At 37.1% G+C, this 13,896-nt stretch overlaps 1 protein-coding gene across 1 annotated transcript in view; it reads left to right on the top strand.

Annotated features, from left to right (window-relative positions):
* Window positions 1–10,410, top strand: part of IL23R (interleukin 23 receptor) — a 61,321-nt gene extending 50,911 nt beyond the window's left edge. Inside the window, exons 10-11 of the mRNA XM_082686434.1 lie at window positions 2,344–2,434; window positions 5,450–10,410. Coding sequence (XP_082542560.1) covers window positions 2,344–2,434; window positions 5,450–6,103 — 745 coding nt within the window. The 3' untranslated portion in view covers window positions 6,104–10,410. The remainder of the gene's footprint in view (window positions 1–2,343; window positions 2,435–5,449) is intronic.
* The last annotated feature ends 3,486 nt before the right edge of the window (window positions 10,411–13,896 follow it).

Genomic DNA, 13,896 nt, shown 5'->3' on the forward strand with positions numbered 1-13,896 from the left:
AGACTTACTTTAAAGATTACTTACTTTAGGCTTCAGGAGGTTAAGTGGTCAGCCCAAGGTCATTAAGCATTAAGCCAAGAAGAGCCCAGACCCAGCTGACATCACAACCCACATTCTCTCCTTTGCTACATAGCCTGCTCACTGTGCCTGGACTCTTTAAAGTGGTTAGGTGATAATCTGCCTCAAATCCTACCCAAACAAATCCTCTGAATCAGTGTGAGCAGCAGTGTGGCAACATTTGAATTCATCACTCTGATACCAGTTGTGCCTGTGTGCTAGTATCCAGCTCCCATGCCCATTCTTGACCTCCTTCAATCACTGTTTTCCAGAATGGAATTAGTAAAGATCTATGCCTAGTTCTGGATAAATGAAAGTTTGAGGAATGCAAAGCCTTCAATTTTCTAAATTTTACTAGATGCATTAAGTATTTCTAATCTGTGAATAGACTAGAGCTGTTTGATGTGGCAGTCTCCCTGTATAGCTAATGATGCACAAATTTTAACCATAGGAATGTTCTTTGCCTAACTGGCACTTGGTTTCTCTTTCTTGCCATCACTTGCTTCATGATATAATCTTTCTTTCTTTTAAATCAATAATCAAAAGGCAGTAAGAAAATTCATAATGAGCTATTCTAAGTGAGGTAAACTTCTGATTTTTTTTTTAATTTACGTAGGCTTTTCCTCAGAGGTTAGTAATATTTCAAATTTTCAATTACCCACTAATAAATATATCCTTGATATCATTACAAGGTGTGTAAACTAATAGAAAAGCTTATTTTAGGTTGTTTTAAAAACACACTTGATTATAAAGCCCCCAGAAACATCTTAAAGTTTGAACTTGTATAACATAAAAATATTAATATTTGTTAGTGTCCAAAGATACTGTGAAAATTTAAGTAACCTTAAGTTTGTTATTAATAACATAAAAATTAATTTCCAGTTGACAAATAAGAAAATAGAATAATTCTTTGCTCATTTAATTATTTAAGTAAATATTCCTTTTAAAAAGATAAATGAAATGAGATCATTTCAATACAACTCTTTAATATATAAGCAGACACTCTTATTTACTCTAACTACACATAACTTATAGAAGCCTTACTTTGAAACAAAACTGGAAAACATTTTAAATTGAAACCAAAAATGAGTGTGTGTGTGTGTGTGTGTGTATATATATACATACATATACATATATATGTGTGTGTGAGATATATAGAGATATATATGTATAGATTTGTGATATCTATGTAGATATATAGATCTAAATGTTCTCACTGTATTGGCATGCTGTATAAAAATTTTCTGTAATAGCATGAACTTATTAATTTGGTCTCATTTTAAGTATAGAAAGAGAGGGTGAATTAGTAAAAAAAAAAAAAATTGAGTCATAAACATTGTTTCAATATGTGTAAAGAAATTATTTTTACCCTACAGTTCAAGGTGAAATTAAATGAGCAAAGTTCATTCAGCATTTTGGTTGTTACTCAGTAAAAGTCCTTAGAAAACTTGCTTAAACAGATAAACAAGTCTTATCTGTTGCTAACAGGTACTTTGTTTACAGGTAAAAATGCACCAGAGATCAGTTTAGTCTAAGTTCCTATTGCAGCCTCTGCTCAAATGGATTTGTACTATAAAATGCAGAAAGTGTTTCTTTCTGCAGTGCCCAGCGTAGCTTGGGGAAGAAATGGGGTGTTCACAACTTCTCCCTTTCCTTTCCATCACCCCACCCCAGTGGTCCTTAATAAACACACAACCTAAGTAAAAATCAATATTCTCACTGTGCCATACAACTGCAAGACAACTTCTTCAGCCTCCTACTCTATCCACATAAACAACGTTTGGAGACAGCACTATCACCTCAACCCTCTATGGAAACAGGACAAATTCAGAATTAGAGGAGCTAGAACTATACCATTTTATTATACAGCATTCTCTTTTTCAATATTTTTCTGTGGCTGTAGTCAGCTTGGAACGCTCTACAAAATATCCCTAATATTTTCCAATTCTTTCTACACTGATATCTGCTTATAATGGTTAGCCTTTTTGCACATGCATATAGTTTTACTTCCAGGGTGGTTCTCCCACTCAACTTGAATCTAGTGTGAGGGTTTTGAAATGTTCTGGCTCATTAGGAAAAAAAGCAGAAAAATAGAGAGAGGAGGAAATCTGAAAAGATATTAAATCAACTTCCCACTTAACTTACTCAAGTTAGAGGTGGAAATCTGCATCAGGAAGTTTAACCTTTATTACGCATTCCATTCCAGGTGATTTCCTGGTTTCCTATGTGATTGCCTGCACCAATCTTTAAGTAAAATGCTTCTAATGTGTCATTTTTATTTCCTAGGATTAAAAGAAGAATCTTATTGCTAATACCAAAGTGGCTTCATGAAGATATTCCCAATATGGAAAACAGTAATGTTGTAAAAATGCTACAGGTAACCAAACACCATCAAATAAAAATTAAGTGGCGGCTAAGATTAAGAGTGCAATCCAATAACTAAAATAGAACTTCTATTCAAATAAATAAATGTGTGTACATTTTAGCATAATTGTATAAACATAAACAGAATTATACATATTTCAAGTTATACTTAAGGGAGATGAGGGGTTTAAGTTAGGGGAAGGAAAGAGAGAAGGAAGAAAGAAACAATGCTATTCAAAAGAGAAAAGGGAAGAGGAAGCTTGTGGGCCAGGTGTCGTCACCTTGTGGCCAATAGTTGATACATGACTTCAGGGACGGAAGGAGAAAGGCAGAAAAGCTCAGTAAAATGAGGCTCAAAGACAAAAAAGAGTCTTCTGTTTCACATGAGATTGGAGAAGCAGGTGAGATCAGCTTCATTCCTGACGTCCAATGGATTTGAGAAAATAAATGTGAGAGGAGTGTGGAAGATAATGTCACTAGGCCTGGGCCAGGTTTCCACTTCAAAAAGAACAGGAAAGTGTGCGGGGAAGACCCAAGACTACAGGGGACTTTGCCAGTTATGGAAGAACTGCTGCTGATTATGGAGGAGGGAAAAGATTCTGCTATGTGTGCTCCTTCTACATTTTGGCAGACTGGTTTCACCATTAAGGGTCTCAAAACCTAGCCAATGGGACAGACATATCATCCAAGCATTACAGTGCTCTAAGTGCAGTGACAGAAATGAGACCAAACATGATGGGGGTATTCAAGAAGCATATGGAAAGATGAAAAGGAGTTGCTTAGGAGAAACAGAAAACATTCAAAATACAGAGGACAGCATGAGAAAAAGCACAGAATGAGAAAAGCTTGTTAGGTGTTGCTTTATTGAAAAGCTTGATAGGCATGGTTGGTATATTGCTGGAATGGTGACTAGGATAAGATCATAGAAGGTCCTGTTACAGAACTCATATCCGCATGCAGTCAATGAACAACAGTAGCTTCAGAGGGACATGAGTCAGAAGCATATTTATATTAAATTGGTCAGGCTTAAGAGGAACTACCACAGAGAAAGAGGGAATATTGGTCAAATAAGACCATGAAGAAGAGAGGAGGGGATGGCCTAAAGGGATGAGGTGAAAAGGTTCACCTTAGGCAGAAGGGAGGATTCCTATCTCTGGATACTTGAAGGTGAGAAAGTGTGTACACACAGCTGATTTTGAAGGAGATAATATTGCCTACTAATAGTGCAGGGGTGATCTAGAACAACTGAACTCACATATGTTATGAAGTACATCATTAACAAATAACTGAAGGACAAGCATATATTCACCAAACTATAGATAATAAATACTGTAATCCTGTTTTTCTTTCCACTAGGTAGTTCTTATTTCTCTACTAATTATTATCCAATGGAACTGAGGATTTTCTGTGGCTCAGAGAACTGTCCCTGACCTTGTTGTGGTCAGATCCTCTTCTTCCATTATTATCTTCACTCTGGAATGGTCCCTTTTGTTCTTCCATGTCCTTCATTACAGTTTGACTCCCACCCACATCACTCAGTTGCCAGCCGGAAGAAAAAACCTCCTTCTACAGAACATAGCCACCTTGTATTCTTTGTTTCTTATAACATGTCTAGTTTCTTTGATTTTCATCTGACCTTCAAAAACATGTCTGCCCTTCCAAACCCAAAGCTGGCATGCTACCTAGGAGGCTGAATCTGAAGAAAATCTGAATGACACTTCATGTTGCTTTATTCAAAGTATTTATTTATTTATTTATTTATTTGCCAAACTTCCTTCCCATTCTGGACTACTGGAATTAGAAACAAATCTTCAGATGAAGTTTTGTTTTCTGCCCAAAGACTAAGGGGTAGTGTTCTAGTGGACCACTATAACAGAACACCATAGACTGGATGGCTTAAACAACAAACATTATTTCTCACAGTCTAGATTAAGGCACTGGCAGGCTGAGTTCCTGGTGAGAGCTCTCCTGAAGAGGGCCACCATCTTGCGGTCTCCTCACAGGGCAGAAGGAGAGATAACAATTCCATGTCTTCTTATAAAGGCACTAATTCTATTCATGAGAATTCTACACTCATGACCTAATTACCCAACAAAGGCCCCATCACTTAATATCATCACACTAGGGATTAGAACTTCAACATATAAATTCTGGAGGAACACAAACATTTAGTCCATAGCAAGTGGCTATAATTTTATCACAGCAGTTGTTGGGAATTATTTGCTTTAGGAAGCCAGCCATCAGCTCTGAGGCCTCAAGTCATTTTCTTACCCAGAAAAATCATCAGGCTTTTATACAAATAAAACCCCTCTTCACTGACCCTCCCGTTCATGTCTGAGTTATGAATAGATGCATACATTTAGAACTTCAGCACAAAGCATTTATTATTACATTATTTGAAAATAGAAGCAAAACAGGATTCTCCCACTTTCCTTTCTTTTATTTAAGTAGTAATGCTCCATGATATTCAGAAATATTCCAATATATTAAACTTCCAAATATTAAAAGGTACTGAAATAATATGCAAGTTAATATGCAAGATACATTTTTCTTTTAAAAATTTTTTAAACTAAGACATGTGCTTTAAACAGGGATTATTGGGGCACCTGGGTGGCTCAGTGGTTAAGCCTCTGCCTTTGGCTCAGGTCATGATCTCAGGGTCCTGGGATCAAGCCCCACCTCGGGTTCGGTTCTCTGCTCAGCAGGGAGCCTACTTCCCCCTCTCTCTCTCTGCCTGCCTCTCTGACTACTTGTGATCTCTGTAAAATAAATAAATAAAATTTAAAAAATAAATAAACAGGGATTATTTTTATTATTCCTTTCTTTAGTCTCCTTGTGGGAGAATTTAATAAAGACTTGGAATTGAGGAGGGTAACAAAAGGAGGAAACTGTATGGGAAGAGAAACAATGTCAAAAGAGGGAGGGGAAAGGAAAGCTGAGGGAAAGCAGAATTCCAGTTCTTACTTAATTATCCAGTTAGCTCCTTTAAATGTCTTTTGTAAAATAAAAATAAAATCTTTCTTTCTAGGAAAAAAGTGAATTTATGAATAATAATTCCAGCGAGCAGGTCCTATATGTTGATCCAGTGATTACAGAGATAGAAATCTTTCTCCCAGAAGAAAACAAGCCCATGGACTACAAGACAGAAAAGAAAACAGAATCCCTGGAGGCCAGAGACTGCCTGGAGAAGTCACTACTCACCAGCACTACAGCTGTGTATATTCCTGGTCTCAGCACTGGGTATAAACCCCAGATTTCAAATTTTCTCACTGGGGAAAACCATCTCAGCAAAAATGATGACGCATCTTCATCAACTCTCAAACCAATGGCTGATTCCTTAGACCTGGGGGAAAATGCCAGATTTAAAAAATACCCTAATTTTGCTTTTTCTGTCTCAAGTATGAATTCGCTAAGCAACACACTATTTTTTGAAGAATTAAGCCTCATTTTAAATCAAGGAGAATGCAGCCCTCTGGACATGCAAAACTCAGTTGAGGGAGAAACTACCATGCTTTTGGAAAATGCTTCACCCAGTGAAACTATTCCAGAACAGACCCTGTTGCCCGATGAATTTGTTTCCTGTTTGGGGGTTATGAATGAGGAGTTGCCATCTATTAATTCTTATTTTCCACAAAATATTTTGGAAAACCACTTCAACACAATTTCACTCTTGGAAAAGTAGAGCTGTGTAGTCAAAGTGATTATGGGAAAGCTGCCTTGCAATCTGAAGTTGGATCATCTCCTCTTCAACCTAAGTTTAACCCCCTGAGCCACCCCGGCGCCCCCTTCAACCTAACTTTAATTCCAACCTATTTTTTTTTAAGTTAGAGAGTTAGGTTCTAAAGATAGAACATACTGCATAGTCACAAAGGAAGCACCAATATTAGGTACACCTTCTGTATTTTTTTTAGAAGTATCAACAATTATATTCTTTTTATTTCCCTTCATTGCAAGGCATAGAACAGATCTCTCTGTTGTACAAAGGATAAATACTACAAGATATGTGGTGGTGAAATAAATGCTGGAAATAGTTCTTAAAAATTGAGACATTAGTGTTTGTTTGCAAGGGGAGAAGCAAGTTTAATTTTCTTTTTATGGCTTAAAATTCCCTTGAGTGATAAAAATATAGTTCCAACTACAAAATAAGAATAGAATCAGAGGAGCATTAATTAGCATGTCTGTTGTATTATTTTTTTCTACTACTTTCTATGCAGGTATTAGGGATTTGATGTTTCTTTATTTTGATTTTGGACTAAGAGAGTGATAAAACAATGATGTGAGGACATCATGAAACTGCTGTCTTCATTCAGGTTAACTGTGATGGCATTGTTGTCTTGTGGTGTAGCTGGTGAATTAATTACACTATGGCAGAACTGAAATAGCAGATGCATTATCAGCAAGGTGTAATTATTCCTTTTGTAATCAACTGTGTATTAAATATATGTCAGGCAATTATTGTTAAAACCCATATTTGTCCAAATCTGGGATGGCAATACTTGCCATACCTACCATTGCCCCATATCCCATGTCTCCTGCAGACATCACTAACTGATCACCACACACCCTTCTGCTAAGCCATAAGGTGCCCTCAGAATCCTCTCAACATGGTGCTCCTGATAGCTATACTCAATATGGTCAAGGACTGGAGGTGAACTTTATCACCCACCCAGGTCAATATTGAGAGATAGGTCATCTTAAAATATGAAATGTCTATTTTTCAGCTGAAAAATGGTACTCAGCAAACTTCTCTACTTTTTAAAAATTTTTTTAGAGTGTGAGCAGAGTGTGGAGGGACAGAAAGAGAGAGACAATCCCAAGCAGACTTCATAGTCAACAGAGCCCAGTATGGGGCTCAATCTCATGACCCTGAGATCATAACCTGTACCAACACAAAGTAAAGAGTTGGTCACTTAACAAATTGAGCCACCCTGGCATCCTGCAGACTTCTCTATTCTGATTAATTTTTATGGTCCAGGGAAAAATTTTTCTAATGATCAGAACAGAAAACAGGGTAGATTATCCACTGAATTTCTCTTTTTCTTTTGAGCAGTTATCAACAATAATAATTTATATTCAGACTAATTAGTTTGATTTTATTATAATAAATTGAGCAGTTAATTTAAAAAAGACCAGTTGCCTACTGTGTATTAAGCACATGAACAAGCTATTTTGTTTTGTTTTGGCTTTTTTTTCAAAATTAAAAAAAAAGGGGGACGCCTGAGTGGCTCAGTGGGTTAAAGCCTCTGCCTTCGGCTCAGGTCATGATCCCAGGGTCCTGGGATAGAGCCCTGCATCGGGCTCTCTGCTCAGCAGGGAGTCTGCTTCCTCCTCTCTGCCTACTTGTGATCTCTGTCAAAAAAAAAAAAAAAAAAAAAAAGCTTTAAATTAAAAAAAATTTTTTAAAAACCCAAATGCCGTTTTATTGTCATTAAGTGTCCCCATGAGGAAGATGACCATACACCCTGGTTTATGCTGGTTTGTGGTCTTTTGCCCCAGTGCTATTTATGACCGGTGTACCCTTTCACTCTTAGAAGCATCCCATTTGGATGATAAATCATATGGTTGTTCTATCTATGAAGACTTTAATGCCCAGCATATAAGCAATTTGTTATAATTCACTTTTTTTTGCATTGACAATCTTTATTTTACTTTATATCATGTACTAAAGCCATTTGCTCCAAAATGGAACATTACTATTCATAGTGTAAAAAACGTATCCCTTACTATGAATTTCTATTCTGTTTGTCCTAAAATCTGTGTATATTTGTTGTACTTTACATATTCTAAAAGGAGTATATTTTATTTCACTAATGAAATGCTAATATTAAGGATGACCTATAAATGATCATATGCCTTTCCTTTATTCTTCTTTGAAGGGAGAATATAATGAAACAAAAAGGCAGGAAGTACAAATAGCTAAAGACTGAAATAAATCTTTGATGTCTACCAACCTGATGAAGACATCTGTTTACATATGAAGAATATTTTCATAGTGTATTTCAGTATAATTGTAATCCGCCACACATAAAAAAAGCTATTGTCAAGCTTACGAGACTGCGGCATTATTTGATCTACATAAACTTCCATTGCAGAGAATGCCTCCTTTAGAACTTCTTCTTGTCCTCTGGAGTGAGAAGGAGGCTCCTTTCTCTTCCTATGGTGTCTTTTCTATACCAACATCACTGCTCAGCACAGAGAAGATACTCCTAGTTCCATCTTTGCCATTAGTCCTTGCAGATCCAATGGACTAAAAACTGAAGCTGTACCTATAATAGAGGCAATGTGCCTGCCATTGCTCCAACTAAGGGAAAGTTTCAACTGTTTCACCACAATGCAACCTTGTCAGTAAGAAAGGGTTTTCTTTCCATGATTCTTTTATTCAACTATCCACTGAAGTATTGCATGTGCAAAGCACTTTGAGCAATACAGATGTGAACAAAACCAGCCAAGTCCTTGCAGCCTTGGGGCTTATATTCTAGGGCCAAGAAACAGACAATATATGCCCTTCAAGGAGCTTACATTTTTGTGGGAAAGGACTAAAGCTGGGGCTGGGGGGAGGCAGAAAAAAAATAAAGAAGAAACATTCCATATAATAATAAATGTTGTGTAGAGAGGTAAAATGAGGTAATATAGTGGAGAGTGATTTGGTGGCCACTTTTTGCTGGACAGTCAGGGAAGCTCTCTTCCAGGAAGGGACACTGATGTTGCCATCTGAATCACAGGTAGGAGCCAGTGGGTGAGAATCAGTTTGCCACATCAAATTCCTTTTATAGAAAAGTTATCCAGTGACTAATATCTCTATTTCTTTGTGTCCTGTACAAGTTGGCCCTAATCCCAACCCCTTGCCACCTACCCATTCTCAGTCAGCATCTTCTGTAGACTGGGGGACAAGTATGTATATCTATTTATCTTTTCATCTGGCTTATTATTAACTTTCTCTCTCTGAGTCTCATAGTGTTTGTAAGGAGCAGGAGGAAGAAAGAAAGAGGCAGAAAAAGTCCCTCAAGATACCATTGAAAGGGAAGAAGGAGAGAGAAATACAAAGAAAGAAAAGCAGATTAATCCTCAGTAATGCTGAAGCAAAATGGAATCCCAATTCCAGACAATACTAAAACTGATTAAGGGACATCCAATTTCCTCCTGTTCTAGTGTCTCCTTCACACTCTTCCGCTCTTTTCTTATATAGAAGCAATAGGGGAAGGCACAAGTGAAGTATGGTTTAGGGTTGTTTTCTTGGTTTATGCGTGTGTTTTATTATTTTTTAAATTAGGAATGTGTTTTTGACCAGAGTTAGATATACAACTGATAATATAAAAAGGCTTATGAGTGTTAGCATGTGGTTCTCGTCTAATATTTGCCCTCCTGGTTCAATCACAAGGTTTTCCCACCTTTTTTTCTTTTCTTATATATTTTCAGTCATTCTCTCTTTGACATAGAGGCAGCGCATGACCATGGCATAGAGAGAGGTTTTCAACAATAAATTTTCGCACCTGATACCCTTTCTCCAAATGAAATTTGTTGCAGAAGCCCAAAATGTAAAATAGGTGAAAGCAAATCTGCTGAAACAGATGTTGAATGTCATGCCTGTCCCCAGCAACCCTCTTCTGCATCAGCCTGTGCATACAGGATGAAAATCCCAGGCTGGGGATTCTCTCTTCCAAATATGTGACCTGGGTCCTGGTCCTCCTTGAAAACCCTCTATCTTGGGATTGTACCAAATTTTCCATCTCCAGCCAGAAGACCACCAGCCCAGGTGAAGGGCACCCAGAATGCCCTCAAACCTCCTTACTTCTTGAACAGCTGCATAAAAAGGAGCTCTCTCTCAGAGACTGCTCAAAGAGGCAGTTCTATATGCAATAATTAACTTGTTTCTTTCTAATTACTTTATCATAAATGTTTGGGTTTTGTTCAAGATTATGCTCTTTTTGTGATCCCTGAGAATAAAATATTATGTATTGAACATAATTAATTAGATATTATAAACCCAAAGATTGTCAAATTGTGTTGTGGTTTATCTCTTTACTAAGTAATTATACCAATTATAGGAGGTGATGTTTTAATGGGAAATGCTATCCACTTGGCAGATACTACTGATTTAAAATAAAAGAAGTAATTAAAAACAATTTATGAATTTCTCTTGGGTAAAAGCATGAAACCAATATAAAATAATTGGATTCTGATTCATAGAGTGGATTGTGTAACACGTTCTTGGATGCTACAGTTAAGGCAATATTACAAGAAACTCCAACAAAAGATTGATAGAATGTTATTATGTCTCTTTCCCACTGCTAAAATTACACCATTAAATTCCAATTAATGTTTCATGTTAAAACTCCTTTAGCCATCTTGCTAATTTCACTTTTCAACTTAATTTAGGATAAACACTATGCATCTTTTATATCTAGTATTTCCATCAGTTTTCTGAAGATGCATTTTCTTTATGCTTATATTCAGGAAAACAACTTATTCTCTAATTCTCATAATTAGCACTTAGCAACAAATTAGGAACTTATTCTAAAATGGTTTATTTTTGTTTGGGGTGGTAAGAGGATTCTGGCCTAACTTTATGAAAAGAAAAAAACACTATACAAGTATTACAGAAACATAGTTCTTTCCTGAGATTATTGGTTCAAAAATTCAAGCAAAGCAAAATGCTGTTTCTAACCATAAAGGCATACCTAAAATTAGTGACTCTGTCAGAGCACAGGAAGGAAATCATAGTCAAACACTGGAGCGTGAGTGAGATACGGAAGTCAATAAACCTGACTGTTTTCTTTCTGTTCATATCCTGCTTGAGAATATTATTAGAAGTGAGAAAGAATACAGCAGTGACATTTTTAAAGTTAATTTTTAAGCTACACAGTAATTCATAAAAAGACACTTTAAAAAATCCAAGTAATACCAGTGTAAATGGAGTGAAATGGGACAGTTCCTCTTCACACCTCTGCTTCCTGTGCTCCACCCCCATCATCTAGTGACTCTCAACATGTTAATGTTTTTCTTTCCCATTTTTTTTTAACCCAAATGGTTAACATATGGTACTGCTCTGTGACTTGCTATTTCCACCTAGCAATATATGTTGGAAATCTTCACATGTTGTTATATATAGCTTTATCTTATTCTTTTCAGCAGTTGAATCGTATTCCACAGAATAAACATGTTTTAATATATTTTCCTATTCTGTTTATGGACATTTAGACTGTTTACAATTTTTCACTATTAAACCCATTCCTGTAATAATTCCTTTGGTGTACAGATCCTTACACACACATGAGAATTGCCTATATGGATGCAGCAAGAATGGGAATATGAGGGCGCCTGGGTGGCTCAGTGGGTTAGGCCACTGCCTTTGGCTCAGGTCATGATCTCAGGGTCCTGGGGTCAAGTCCCACATCGGGCTCTCTGCTCAGCAGAGAGCCTGCTTCCTCCTCTCTCTCTCTGCCTGCCTCTCTGACTACTTGTGATCTTTCTCTGTCAAATAAATAAATTCTTAAAATATATATATATATTTAAAAAAAAAAAAGAATGAGAATATGAGGTATGTGAGAGGAGAGTGAGGCAGGGAATGTCCTTGGGCAGCAGACGTGTGGAATTAAAGAGGAGGAGAGGAAAGAGCACTGGAGAACCTGCAAAGCATGTACTATTAGGTACTGCAGGACCAGACTTGTCCACCTAGTGAGCAACACTGACCCTCAATTCCCACCCTACTCTTGTTTTTGTTTTAGTCTTCAGGACTTCCTAGTAAACAAGCAAAGTCTGATATTGATAGATGATGTGATACTTATTCCAAACCTCTTCTTGTCCTGATTTAAATGAAGTTCGGCCCTCATTTTACTTTGGTATTCAATGTAGAAGATTTATTTTGTCTTGTTTGCTGAAATTGAAAATCACTTGTATTTCATTAAATGAAGAGATTAGGATTTTAAGAAGCTGCCAGCTGTGATGTATTTGCAGGTCCATTCTTCCTTTTTTAGTATTCATTGCACATTCCCTCAATGTGCTACTTTGGAGATTGCATTTGATTGAAGAGAGGCAGCCTATGCAAAGCCCTGTGAGGGAAGGATGGGAGGGAGCTGGTGAAATCCCAGAGCAATGCAGAAAAGCAATTGTAATGCAAAATAAATAAATAAATAAAGACCAACCCAGACATGCTTTGGAAACACAATACATGATAGATCCAACCTATCTTCATCGCTTCAATGAAATGTTCATTTTTAAAAGCCCTCTTTAAAATTCTTGTGTTTTTAATTTCCATTTTGTTTCTTTTGTTTTACTAAGCAATGGAAATCCTCACTTAAGCAAAAAATTTGCAGAAAAGCATGTAGAATTACAAATATACCCGCTGTTGCAAATATGTGAACTAAATTTTCTTCCTTCATTTTCCCTTCAAGAACTTGGATTAAGGTCAAAAAATTAGGGTTTTTTATTTTCAGATCTACCCCATGCCAACTCTGTGACCTTGGGCAATCACTAGAGTTTCAGGTGTTCACTCCTTGTCCTATTTTCTGAGACAGACATACAGACCTTTGTGTACCTTGCCAAAAAAAAAAAAAAAAAAAAGCAGAGAGCTGACCCTCTCTGCTTCCTGCAGTACTTTCTTCACTTCACTGCAAGAACATCACAAGCCCATTACCTCTTTCTCTGACCACCCATTCTCAGTCTCCTTTCCTGCTTTCCCCTAATATCTCTGTCATATAAACACTGGAGACCCCACAGCACAGGGCTTACTTTCTTCTTTGGTGATCTCAACAATTCCTGTGGCATTAAGCACTATCTATCTACAAATCATGAAAACAGATCAGTCCATGGGCACCTGAGTGTCTCAGTGGGTTAAGCCTCTGCCTTTAGCTCAGGTCATGATCCCAGAGTCCTGGGATCGAGCCCCACATCAGGCTCTCTGCTCAGCAGGGAGCCTGCTTCCCCCCTCTCTCTGCCTGCCTCTCTGTCTACTTGTGATCTCTCTCTCTGTCAAATAATGAGTAAAATCTTTAAAAATAAACAAAAACAAAACAAAACAAAACAAAAAAACAGATCAGTCCAGCCTCTATTCTGAACTCCAGACTCATTCAACTGTCTGTCTGACATATCCATTTTCACATCCTCATGGCCTGTAATACCCATATGAGATGACCTCCCAAGCCTTGTGTTCTCACAGACATCCCCATCCTCATAAAGAGTATTGCCATTTTTCCAATGCTCACAAATCTAGTTATTACCCTTGGCTTTTTTTTTTTTTTTAACTGCTGTTGTTCTCACTCTTCATGTCTACTCTATCAGGAAATCCTACCCACTCTACCTTCAAAACATATCCAGAAATTAAATCACTTCTTCTTACTACCTCAACTTGATCACCCTAGTTTAATCACTACTATCCCTTGTCTGGGTTATTATAAAAATCTCCTAAGGTCCATCTTCACTAACACAACTGTATGTACCTAAATGATCCTGCTGAAACAACACTTCTCTGTTTAAAAT

This window comes from Mustela nivalis (assembly GCF_964662115.1).
Source record: "Mustela nivalis genome assembly, chromosome: 10".
In the NCBI taxonomy this organism is placed as follows: Eukaryota; Metazoa; Chordata; class Mammalia; order Carnivora; family Mustelidae; genus Mustela; species Mustela nivalis.